This window comes from Acomys russatus, chromosome 26 (genome assembly GCF_903995435.1).
Source record: "Acomys russatus chromosome 26, mAcoRus1.1, whole genome shotgun sequence".
Taxonomy (NCBI): domain Eukaryota; kingdom Metazoa; phylum Chordata; class Mammalia; order Rodentia; family Muridae; genus Acomys; species Acomys russatus.
In genome coordinates, this window is record NC_067162.1 from 49,909,433 (window position 1) to 49,922,801 (window position 13,369).

The following is a 13,369-nucleotide window of genomic DNA, read 5'->3' on the forward strand; positions in this document are numbered from 1 at the left end:
ACAGACACACATGTACTATTCTCGGCTCTGGCAGTTTACTGTGGTTGTGTGTGTCATCACAACATCTCAAATCTGCAAAATGAACTTAAATATAGTTAGATTCCTGAATAATTCAGAGACAATTCAGATCCTCAAAGCCTAAGATGGAAACACTACAACTTTGAATTAACGCCACACTTCCCTCCTCGCTATGTCAGAAAGCAGCTTCTACAATCACCAGGCGCCACTACCACTGCAGCAGCAGGGTCCCCTCAGAGATCGGGCCACTCCTGCCCTCCCAAGGCTGAACAGCAGGACCCTACAGCCGCCAGAGAAGAGACAAGGGTGCCCCAGGTGGCCTGAGATTTAAGAGAAACTGGCTGAGGCATGAGCTGAGCAGGTTTCATTATTGGTGACTTCATAAAACTGTTTGGATAAATGACGCCACCATCTCCTTTAATTACAAGATTTGAAAATGTATTTATAAGCTACAAAGCCTACCATGTTAAATACTGTGCCTGGTCCTTTCCAGGGAGAGACTGGGTAGTTATTCTGGAAAGGTCGCAGTGAAAACATGGTCTGAGCAGCCAGACACCGCTGGGACTCAGGACACTCAGGTGATGACCTGTGCCACACCTGCGAACACTAGGCTCAGGAACCGGCTGCCCACAGCGAAGAACTATAGAGAGAGACCCAGGAGTCACTGTAGCACGGATGCCTGTTCCAATGAAATGCCATCTCATCACAGTTTGACAGCTCATGGGGGAGGAGAACAGTGACGAGGCCTTATGGGAAACTCCGTGGCTTTCTGTTTACACTTCCCCACCTTGAAGTACAGTGCTGCTAGCAACGTGGACAGACGGGCTGGGGCAGCAGTGTTCCAGGCCTTTCAGACATGACTGGAGAGGGGACAGGGCTTCTCCCAAAGAATGCAAACTAAGGCTTGATTTGTGCACCACAGGCACTGCCAGGGCTTAGCTCTAGCAGTGCTAGCCTTGTGGCTGCCCCGCCCCACAGCTTCCAGGATGGCTCGTCCAGAGACCAGGCCCTTGCAGGGCTCAACATCTAGCCCTGTAGTCCGATATGGGTATCTTTCCTTAGAACCTGCTAGACGTGCCCTCAACAATTATGCCTGACAGGAGAACACTGTCTGCAGTCCTGGGCTGCAGTCCTACACAGATGCAGTGCCTTGATGTATCTACTCTGCGGCCCTCCCTGCAACAAGTGCCTGAGCATACATATGCCACTTGCCTTATACCATAGGGCCAGGAAGGTTCCTTAGGTGAGGGGCTGCAGCACGGACAAGCTGGGCCCCACCTTCAACATGCCTGTATTACCCCGGGCCCACTCATACAGACACAGAGCCTGTGTCACACCCACCAGGCTCCAATGAAGCTTTATGGATTTACAAAAGGCTTGGGATGAACTTCTGTGAACCATCCCCAAGAACACCCATGCGCCACGGAACACCCACGCGCCACGGAACACCCACGTACCATGGAACACCCACGCACACAAAACACCCACACATTTCCCTAATATCCGCGATTATGTGAAAGGCCCTTCTCAAACATTTTGCAACAAACTGACAGGATTCTCTGCAGTCCAAGGGCAGGGACAACTGCAGCACTAGCATGATGGCTGACTTAGAAACTGCAAGTGTGGAGTTGGGTTTAAGATGGGATCATTTTATCAGAAGTCAGCGCTAGATCCAAGCTAGACCTTACCTCCGCAGTGTCTCCTTTAAGAGCCTCTGTACTGCCCACAGGCACACCCAGCTGGGCCTACACCGTGCACACTCACACAGCAGAGCACGTGACTCAGACCTTACGACACACGGTTCTTAGCTCCTCTGGACAATACAAACCTGCGGTTTTACAGACTGAAGTGTCTCCCTCACCTGCCCATGGAACCTCAAGAGTCCTATAAAACAACCAGATAGTGTTCTTGCTTTTACATTCTCTGTAGAATTCACGTTGCCCTTGGCTTCAGATGCCATAGCTCATGCTGCCCTGTCACCAGCTGTTACCGTGGCTCACTGCACGCAGCTGTTTGCAAATAGGACCCAAAGCCATAGCTTTACATGCTGTTACATAGAGAGCTGAGGGCTGGAGAGATGGCTCAGCAGGTAAAGGGCAAGCCTGACGAGCTAAGCTCAATTCTAGGAACCCTATGGTGGAAGGAGGGAATCAACTCTATATATGTGCCATGGCAACCCTCCACATATCACCATGCCACCATCACCACCACCATCCTCACCATCAACATGATCATCATCACCACCATCATCCTCATCACCATCATCACCACCCTCCTCATCACCACCATCACCAACCCCAACATTTAAAGAGTTTAAAACAGACTGGGAAATAAAGATGGCACGGCGGGTAAAATGTTTGCCTTGCAAGTACAAAGAGTTGAGTTCATCCCCAGGTAAAAAGCAGAGCACGGTGGGCTGCACTTGTAATCCCAGTGTTGGGGAGGTGGAGACAGGAGGGTCACTGGGGCTCAGCTGCTTCTGAGTTCCAGGTCAGTAGCAAGCCACAGCTCCAAGAAAGTGTATGAAGAGCAACGTTAGAGGCTGTCCTCTGGATTCCACATGACCGTACACACACGCACACACACACGCACACACACGCACGCACACATGCGCGCACACACACACACGCACACACGCACACGCACGCACACACGCACGCACACACACACGCACGCACACGCACGCACACACACACATGCACACACACACGCACACACACACACGCACGCACACACGCACACACACACGCACACACACACACGCACACACACACGCACGCACACACGCACGCACACACGCACACACACGCACGCACAGACACACACACACGCACGCACACACACACATGCACACACACACACGCACGCACACACACGCACGCACACACACACACATGCACACACACACACACACACGAAAGTGTATGTAGGAACAATGGTAAGAAGAGAGGACAGTGAACGTGGTTGCAAACGTGACAGAAAGCCACTTACCTAGGGCAGCCACTCACTTCCGGCTCCTCGGGCGGTGGGCTGCCTTCTGACTTTTTCCAGCCAATGACATATTTGTTTGCTGCTCCTTGTCTGTGGTAAGGCTTTGCCATGGCCCCAGGGACCTGCTGACTGCCACTGTGAGTAACGATGTAGACTTTGGAGCTGTCCAGAGACCCAGTGCTTTGGGAGCAGTGAGCGGAGGGGCTTCCTGAATGGTGAGAGCCGCTGTGGAGAGAGCCGAAGGCGGCAACGCTGTCAGGTGCCGCAGTGGCCTGTGCTCGGAGCTGGCCACTGGGCTGGGAGGGCAGGGTGACCTCCAGCCATGGAGCGTGTGGGATGGGAAGCCTACATGTACAGAGACTCATAGCGTTAGAGATACAACCGGGGAAAACTCAGTAAAAGGTAGGCAGGTGGCAGGGCCTCAGTGCCGAAAGTTCCAACTCAGCTGCCCACGCCTCCAGTCTCACAGGAAGAAAAACTCAAGGCCAAAGAGGAGCTTCAGCCCAGGTCTTCATGGAGACAGGGTTTCTCTGTGCAACAGCCACTGCTTAGCAGCTCACACCCAGCAGAGGCCCCAGCTGTCCTCAGCAAGGCCACCCTCAGCCATGGGCTTTAAAGATAGGGGCAGGTGAGAAGACGTGTGGACAGTGAGTGTGATGGATTTTAATCTTGTCAACCTGACTAGATTTGTAAGCTCTGAGGTGGCAGGTGTCTGAGGGTGTGTCAGAAACCCACCCTGAAGTGGGCAGCAGCACCCCACAGACTGGGTCCCGAACTGCATGAGGAGGAAGTGAGCTGAGCACCAGGTTCCTGACTGTGGGTGCGACAAGACTGGCCGCTTTGTTCTTCTGCCACCATGCCTTCCTTTCCGTGACCTCAGACTGCACACCTCAAACTGCGAGCCAAAGCAAACTCTGCTTTCCTTACATTGCCTTTGTCGGGGATTTAGTCATAGCAACAAGAGAAGCAACCGACCAACTGGCTTGGGGACCTCTCAGGGGGACCTGTGTCCTCTGCAGACACTAGAGAAGAGCCTCTTCTCACCTGGGGACAGCCATGAGCACAAGGCAGTAAGGTTTAGCCACAAGAAAAATGCTCAGTGTGAAAGGCCGTCATACATGGGCTAGAGACATGGAAATCTGGTGTTGGGCGATGTCACTTGGCCTGCTGGGCCAAGCAGAGCCTCTATAGTTCAAGATGTTTGGATTATATGAGTCAAAGTGTCACAAAAACTTGCCCCTTGATTATATGCAGCAACAAAGGTATAGATAGAGGGTGTAAGTTTACCCTGACGGTTGTATACACAACATTCATAGCAGCCACTGTCCTTTAGCACTGTCCAGAAAAGGGCAGAGGAGGGTTCCAGGGAGAGCTCTGGCGACCACTGCTCAGGGGCAGAGGCCTGCGGGCACCACCTGGAGCCACGCCTGGCAGAGTCCTCGGTTCTGGAGGACTGTCCCACGATGGCTCGCCCAGCCCTGCTCTGTGGGTGGATGTTCTGAGAAGCCAGGCAGTGACCCAGCCCAGCAAGGGACGTACCAGAGACAAGGAGCCCACACGCCTGATTAAATCCCACCCACAGACACACTGACACACGTGTTTCTTCTGAGTCTTTGAAAGAGACTGCAGAAACCTGAAATTATCAGCTTTTAAACCAGCATGCAGATGTCTGTCAAGCAGGAGCACAAAACGCAGACACGCTTTACGGGTCTACATTTAGAATATGACTCCCTTAAATTTAGCTTCTTCCCGTTCACCTCCAGCACCCACCCCAGAACCCCCCCCCCCCGCCCAGCACCCCCCCTCAACCACCCCCAGCCCAGCACCCACCCCAGAAACCCCCCCCCGCCCAGCACCCACCCCAGAACCTCCCCCCGCCCAGCACCCACCCCAGAACCCCCCCGCCCCCGCCCAGCACCCGGGGGTTGAATCCACCAGAGCCTTGAGCTACTTTACAAACAAAACAATTAATTTTGAGACATGATTTCACTAAAATGTCTAAGATGACCTTTAAGTGGAGTAAGTCACAAGCTGGCCCAGATTAGCTTCTGAGTAGCTGGGATTATGGCTCAGCATTAACAGTGTGTACTGCTCTTCCGGAAACCCACGTTTGGTCCCCAGCACCCACAGCGGATGGCTTACAGCTGCCCTTAACTCTAGCTCAAGAGGAGGCGTCTGAGGACCATGTGCGATGTGCATACACTAACACACAGACCCAAGCCAAAATCCCAGCTCCACATTCATGGCCACACAGGAAACCTCCAGTCTGGCCTACCATCTCACTTCAGGGGCAGGATGCTGTGACGGTGCTCACAAGCTCACACAGGGGCTGGGTGAGTCCCCAGTGGGGTGCCACTGCTATGCCTTCTCTCTTCCAGAGGTCTCCAAGTGTTTTGTGACTGACATGTGATGTCATCTACAAATGAATTGCGCTGAAGTCACAGTTACCCTGAGATACAGGTGGCCTGTAGGGTGGACACGGCTGACAGACACTGAAGGTTGACGGGTCGGCAGTGGCAGCCCTGGGCCCCACCCTCACTGCTCCAAGCGGTACCAGAAGCATCTTGGCACGTGCTAGCTCACCTGGAGTGAGAAGAGATCTCACTGAGGTCGCCCATGCTGCCCTCTGCCACGCCAGCGGAGATGGCAGAGGTGTAGCCATGCAGTGTGAACATCTTGGCGGGTTCGTCGTCAGCTCCTGAGACGTCAGTGGCGTCTGCCCACTGCTCGGCCCGGCTGTGGATCAGGGACCTGCTGCCCGTCAGGTGCACGGGGCCAAGGATGGTGGCTGGCATGCATGGCGTAGTGTCGATGCCGCTGTCGGTGGATGCGCCCTTGATGTAGGTCAATCCCAGCAGCTCGGGGTCCATTAGGTCCCCTGACCCAAAGTTCTTGTCGTCACTGTTGCTGGAGGTGTTGCTGGAGAGAGTGTTGCTGCTGGAGTGACTGGAGCAGCTCTTGTCCCCGATCTGGAGAAGACAGACAGACAGATGGTCTTTGGGTAAAACCCTATGCACTGCCCTGAATTCTATGTGCTCCTACAGCTCACAACAGAAACATGGCTTTTCTCCACCACAGCCTAGTCATTTTAGAGTGTGCGTGTGTGTCTGCACCAGTGCCCAGGCTCCGCTTTGTTTCTCAGGATGCCAGTCTGTTTCCTTTTGTCTGTTTCCAGTGTCTTTGACCTTTACCTGAATTTGTCAGTTCAGCTGGCTGGCTGGCAAGACCCTGACATCTGTTTCTGCTGCCCCAGTGCTGGGATAAAAAGTATTTTAAGTGGGTGCTGGGGATTGAACCCCCGCTCTCATGTTCGCACAATGGGCACGTGGCTCACTAAGCTAAGGCGTCTCCCTGGCCCACCAGCCTGGGCTCACGCAGAGGTCCTGCCTCCTGATTGCTCCCACACAGACATGAGCTCAGAGTTCCTGTAGTCAATGGCTGGTGTATAACACACACCTGTCCCTGAGGACTGAGCAGATGGGGGAGGGTGTGAAAGTTAGGGAGAGGAGACCCGCCATTCATTTACAGCCGGTACAGGATTTCTCTTTAAAGCTCCAATGGTAGCCTCAAGTCAGAGTCATACTGGTCATCCAGTGGGCCCCTGGGTGCTTTCTGGGCCTGGAGTGCCATGCGGTTTCTGTGCAGAGCAGCATTCTGCAGCCATGAAGTGCCCTGCAAACGAGCATGCAGCCTCTCAGGGAGCTAAAGCCAAACGATGTCCCAAGGAGGAAGATTCTAGACTACACCTGTCTGAAAGGCACACCATGTTTTTAGGTCCCTGGAAGACCAATGGAAAACACAACAGAAGAGAGGTCCCCTTCTGTCACTGTGCTCAGCTCTTGTCACAGCCTGAGACCCAGCAGGACCAGGGTTCGGCCATGTCTCTTCTTTCTCCATCTTACTGGACCCTTATGCCAAGCCTGCCCCTCAGGTTTCCTCTCACAGAACGACCGTGACAGCGGTGGGGTGGATCTGAGTGGACTTGGGGACTGACTCAAGACCAGGTCAGGGCTGCAGGCAGAAAAGCTGCATGAGGTGAAGGGGAACCGCCAAGCTCGCTGCCGACACGCCAAGGGCGTGACCCAGGAGTTTCTGCACTCCTTTTAGCTGCACATTTTGATGGGGTCTCACAGAAAGCTGATTCTCAGGTCAGTCTCCAACAGGACTCGCCCCACAGAGGCTTCACGGGTGGAAAGCCCATCCGTGGGACTATCAAGGGACGTGCTGTCCGTGGAAGCCTCCACCATGCGCTGACAGCAGGCTGCAGTGGTTACCGGACATCTAGCGACATCAGCAGAGGGCCCTGGCTGCAGCTGCCCTGGCCACATGTCTGTTTCAGAGTCCACTACTGCACCTATCACATTAAGTAGCCAAATGGTTAACTGGCTAACCCTGGGGCCAGGGTCTCTCACATCACGCTGGATGGGAAAGCCCAGAGGGCTGAGGTATGTATGGCTTTACCAGTAATCTGCTGTGTAGCCTTTCTGAGGTCCTTCACAATGGGGAAATAATAACAAAAATTTTCTCATTTCCTTTCTTATCCTCTTTTATGAGTGTCCTGTGTGGTAATCAACACGCTCTTGATCACTGTCACAGGTATACGACCTACTGTGGACTGCGATGAACTCTGCCAGCACCGAGCACCACATGTGGGCACATGCTGGCCAACTGTGTGCTAGGGCATGTCCCATGCTCCCATGTGCTGCTGGCAAGCGTGTCAGTGTACTGTATGAGGTATGCAGCCCACGTTCTTGAGTAACACACACACACACACACACACACGTCATGCTGTATGCTGAGCTGCACCCCACTCTTTCAAGCATGGAAACACCATATGTAATCCTACTGTGTACTGGCAAGCATCCTGTGCTCTCGAACACGGCAGCAGGCGTGTGCTACCCACCACATGCTGGCCCACATCAGGCCCAGGTAACGCTGAGACTGGCTGCCCACGAAGGACTTACGTGAGATAGCTTATTGGGGGAATCTTTGCAGCTTCCGTCTTTCTGCAGGGCTCTCTCCTTATAGGAGCTCAGGACTTTGGATGGTGGGCCATGCCATTTGGTTTCTGTGGCGTAAAGAGAATTGGACCCACAATTTCCAATGTTAGCAAGAGGAAGAAAACCTGGGTTCTAACAGACAGTTTGGGACAATCAAGCAGGGTAATGACCTTACAACTTCCCCGGTTACCAATGAACACATAGGAGCCAGCAGGACACCGCCACAGAGGGACCTGTTTCTACGGTGTTACAACTACAGTGACCTAAAGCCACCCCACAACCACAGCCACCCCGGAACCAGCTGGCCACCCACAGGCACTGCCTCCTACGCTGGGAGAATCAGTCAAGCCCTCTGGCCCAGGTCACACAGCGAATGAGTGGCTGCGGTGAGAGATAGCTCAAGCAAGGGGAGCCTCGGAGGGCAGGTCCCCAGGGTCCCCCGTCACCTGGAAGCCTGCCTCCCTCTATGATGTCCTCGTGCTCCCTGGCCCCATCACACTCCACAGAGCCCGGGCCCTGGTGCTCAAGCAGTAGGGGGGATGGGCACCTGCAAAGAAAGCATCTGGTCATTGTTTCCTGACACCACCAGCCCGCAGAGGACACGCTGCTGCCTCTATAGGGGTCAGGCACAAGGGCGAGGCCATGGCCTCTGTAACACAAAAGCGTGTCTGCATCACAACATGATTCTTAGGGACTGAGCCCATGCTGTGCACCTTAAACCACACAAGGTTTTCCATTTATATAAAACAAATCAAAATACTACTCTCCTTGCCTAACACGCAGCTTCATTCAGAGAAGGCATTTGATGTTCAGCTGTGAAGAGCTCTAACATCTAAGGTGAGGAGCACGTGACCTGGGAAACAGGTGTCCGCCTCTAAGCCCAGAGTTGGATGGCAGAATGCCAGGACTCAAGCTCCACTTTGCACCTGAGGACAGGACCGTGACCGCCTCCCGTGGACAGGCTTTTTCTGTCCAGAGAAGTGGGAAGCCTCCATGGATGGCTGTGTTCAGCTCACAGAAGGGGGCAGCTGCTGACCGCCACGGATGGGCTGGAGTCACCACAAACACAGCTACAATGAGTACATGTCACCTCAAGAGCCCCACGCACAGTCAGTGCTTGTGTGTGCATGTGTGTGTATGTGCATGGGTGTCTCCGGCTGTGCCCACACTGCTGACTCCAGGGGTGTGACAGAACCCACAAAGGCTTTCGTCAAGGCGGCCGCTGCTTGTGCAACAGGGAGTGGAGCTGCTTCGCTGACACCTCATTCTCTGGCTCCGAGGGTCCCTGTCCACACCCAGTCCTCACATCTTCCCTCTGGGTTCACAAGGCCCTGAGTTTCCTAGAGGCGTGTGGTGGCACACATCTGTCACCCCAGCACCTCACAGGTGACACAGGTGGATCGCCACAAGTGAGGGCCCAGCATGGGCTACAGTGTAAGATTCTAATCAGGCAAAAGAAACAGCTTTCCAAGCAACCCTCACACAGTACATGCTTTTGAATGACTCCCAGGCATAGGTAGAGGCTCCCACTGAGGAGACAGAAAAGCAGGAAGGAGCCATACCCATCGTAGCCCACTTGCGGTCTCCAGGGTCCACTCCCACCAGGTCCTGGGTCGCTGGATGAAGATTGGTTGCTGGGAGAACTTCTGCCAGGGGGAGAACAGCAGCAGGTTATGGATGCTGACCATCCCCGTCCAGCCCACCATCAGGTTACGAACGCTGACAGACACTGACCATCCCCGTCCAGCCCACCATCAGGTTACGGACGCTGACCATCCCCGTCCAGCCCACCAGCAGGTTATGGATGCTGACCATCCCTGTCCAGCCTGCCTGCCTGACTTGAGCTGTTTATAAACAAATCCACTCAGTCACGACAAAGCTGACCCCATTACAGTGTAAAGTGTAACAACCGAGCATACAGAATCTAAGAACTGGTAATGCCCAAGACGGCTTTATAGCAGCTGTCCACCAAGGCAGAACTGGGTTCTTGCTGTCTAAAGAGGGAAGAGCAGTGATGGCTCCAGAGGACAGAAAACCAAGGACACAGCAGAGTGGGTGGGTGACACATAGAGCCAGGAGAACACCACTCACACCTGTTACTCAGAACTTAATGCAAGCCACAAGCCAGCAGGAGGCAAAGCCATGAATGTTCACATAGCTACCTAAGGTACTTCTCCAATCATTAGAATATTTCCCAACTGTGTGTGAAAACTCACTCCACAGAGACGATGCTTGCGCCCTGTGGCCTCTGGGGCTCTCTAGACTCTATTTAACTAAGGGAGGACTGCTGCCTGGCCTCAGAGCACGGAGGCTTGGGGCCTAGATGATTTGATTAATGAGGCTACACGGTTTGTTAACATGGTAAGTACTTTGATGGGCGTGCAGTGTATGGTGCCTGGTGCTGAGCCTTTCAGCGATGCTCATCTGGATTGTCTTTTGGAGATCCTGCCAGAGTCTGCATCCTTCCTCTCTTCCAGATGAGGGAAGTAGATGAGAGAGGCCCAGGGGACAGCATCAGGCAAGTAAGACCCTGGTTCCCAGTGTGTGCTGACGAGTCTACTAGACTGGAGCCTGGCAGGGATCCGCTATCCAGGGCAAAGGCCCACATTTTAGGTGTAAGTCACATGACCATGGATACATGAATTAAAAAACAAAAGTGCTGTTTCACTCTCAAATACAACCTATGCAAGTTAGGTGCTCTGAACACTCATCATCTTCTCGTTGTCACTGGATTTAACTTTAAAAGAATAGCTGCGGGGCGTCTGCAGGGCCAGCCACCACAGAAGGCATCTCATCTGACACCAGGGAAGGCTGGACCCTGAGGAGCACTGTCCAAGGCTAGCTCATCGCCCTGCTTGCCCAAAGCTTACAACAGGCCATCACAGAACCGGCCAGGCTGCATTTGCAATCTCTGACCTGAGTTAGTGTCTGAGGAGGGCAGTGGGTGTTACCTGGTGCCATCAGGCAGCTTCCTGTCAAAGGAAGTGCTCCGGGGGATGGCGGCCTGGGCCTGCTGGAGTAGTGGCTGGCATTGCAGACGGTCAGGTGTGCCGGGCACTGGTGAGGCTCTGGAAACTGGCTGTAGGGCAGGGGTGGGCACACGGTGCCACGTGGTGTTCCTCCTAAAAGGTGTCTTGTATTCACAGGGCGTGCCCTCGCTGTCCAGCTTGTATTCTACCATGGGGATCCGGCAGAGCTCCGAGCAACCCCTGTTGAACCAAGAAGAGGTAGTGAGACAGTAGCTTCTCGGAGGCCCCAGGCGAGGCCTGTTCATGGTGGATGCTCCCTCGGCGCACCTGTGCTGACTGGGGCTTAACTGCCTACTGCAGTACCTCTGCTCCAAGAGGCGCCCCTCCCTAGATGCTCCAAACTGTCCGGCTGCTGTTTGGCCAACACTCACAGACTGAGACTCTAAAAGACCCAACTGTGGCTTTCTTCTCTCTGTTAGAACACCACAGGCTGGTTGGGGTGGGGAGGGCAGCGCAGTGGGAGGGACCACAGCCCTCTGGACGCTGTGGGTTGCTGCTGGTTGCTTTCAAAGCCCCTCTGTAGTCTTCCTAAGTTCTGCCTAATGTCGTGAGACATCAAAGCCCAGAGATGCTGCACACCTGCTCCATGTTACAAGCAGGGTCATGGCCAGACCCAGGTGCTACAAATGCTGTCCACAGAGCTAGACACAGACATGAGGTACTGTTCACCAGGGCCCGGGCATCGGGGTGAGTCGCTCAACTGGCCATGCTGGCCCAGCAGTTTTCCTTTATAGGAGTTGCCTTGGCCTTGGTGTGTCTCCACAGCGTTATGACCCTGAGACGCAGACCCACACTGCTTGCAGGAGGCCTGAGCACGGCTGCTCTCCATGTCTCCTAACCCCATCTCCTCCTCCCAAGCACAGTTTGCTTCTTAAGCTGCTTTATATCTCTCTGGATTTTCTGAGTTTGACAGTCAATATTTAAGTTCAGATTTGCACTGGATTGGGTTGTTTTATTCTGAGCGAAATCTGGGAAAACATTACATTTTTACCAAAGGACTTTAGTCTATGAGTGCCTTGCTATGCATCTAGATTCTTCTGCCACATGGCCAAAGGCACTCAGAAGGACCACATCCGTGTCCACTGTCACTGCGGGAGTGGTCGCCCAGTGTGCAGGAGCACAGGCTGAGTCTCTCTACGGCTGTGTCCACACTTCTAGTGGCTCTTCAGCTATTGTAAGAGGAAAGGCGGAGGGAAGGCAGCTGCTGCGAACGGGGTTATTGACTTAATCCAAGCCTGCGGACACTAGCTGTCTACAGCACAGTACCTTTAACTTGGATCTTGGAAGAAAAGACTTAGATAAATGCACACTCACACCGAGTGTTTGAGAGGAGCGTCACGTGTAAGACAGAGCAAAGTATAAGAGCAGAGTTGTGCTTCTCCAAACATCTCAGAGAAAGCCACGCGTAAGCCGCTACTGTGTTCCCTCGGGCTGGAGGGAAGTGTGCTCACTGGGCAAGGATTAGGAGTTTAGGAATTCAATCCCTCAAACCTACACGCAATACGGATGGGGGTGGGGCGGAGGTGGTGGCATGCATTTCAATCTCAGTGCAGGGGCAGGGGAGGTAATGACGGGCAGACCCCGACGGCTCACTGGCCAGCCAGGCCAGCCACATCACTGCGGGCTCACAGAGAGACTGTCCCAAAAACCAGGATGGAGAGCAACTGAGGGAGAGACCAGACAGGGATCTCTGGTTTCTACACACATGTGCATCCACATAGACACGTGTACCCATACAATGTGAACACATACAAGTGCACACACATGTAACTAAGCTAGACCTCTGTACTTTGTAGTGCTAACTCTAAAGAACAAGGTTTGGCTTGACGCCTGTGGCTAATATATCCAACTTCACAGACATGCTCGACCTTAGCTCTCTGCTCCACAGGTCTGAGGAAATCCTTAAAGAAGGCATATGAAGAAGACATGCATGGCAGCCCCAGAGACCCCTTGCCTGCTGCAGAGCTGGATCTACTGAGCCTTGAACTTGCCATCCCTAGTTGTGTGAAATGTCCCCACAAGTTCATGTGTTTCAACACTTGGTCTCCACGGAAGTCCAGACCATGAGTGTTTCAAGTGTATGGAGTTCTGGAATTAAACAGGAAGGTTTATTTTGGAGGCTGGAGAGAGAGCTCAGCAGTTAAAGACGCCTGCAGTGCAAGCCTGGAGCTCTGAGTTTGAACCCTGAAAGCCATGGAAAGGTAGGAGGGAGAGCCAGCTGCACAAGTGGTCCAGCCCTCCACACACTCAGTAGCATGTGCACCTACATTGTGCACGTACACCATGCAGCTGTGCTGAGCCCTGGAGCCTGCTCAGCTAGCTGACTCCACA

At 53.6% G+C, this 13,369-nt stretch overlaps 1 protein-coding gene across 2 annotated transcripts in view; it reads right to left on the bottom strand.

Annotated features, from left to right (window-relative positions):
• Sipa1l2 (signal induced proliferation associated 1 like 2) overlaps positions 1–13,369 on the bottom strand; it is a 69,846-nt gene that overhangs the window by 21,794 nt on the left and 34,683 nt on the right. For both annotated transcript variants that reach the window (XM_051168566.1, XM_051168565.1), the window contains exons 9-14: positions 10,961–11,218; positions 9,572–9,655; positions 8,456–8,556; positions 7,974–8,077; positions 5,593–5,978; positions 3,010–3,234 (exon numbers count right to left, since the gene is read on the bottom strand). In XM_051168566.1, the coding sequence (XP_051024523.1) occupies positions 3,010–3,234; positions 5,593–5,978; positions 7,974–8,077; positions 8,456–8,556; positions 9,572–9,655; positions 10,961–11,218 (1,158 nt within the window). The remainder of the gene's footprint in view (positions 1–3,009; positions 3,235–5,592; positions 5,979–7,973; positions 8,078–8,455; positions 8,557–9,571; positions 9,656–10,960; positions 11,219–13,369) is intronic.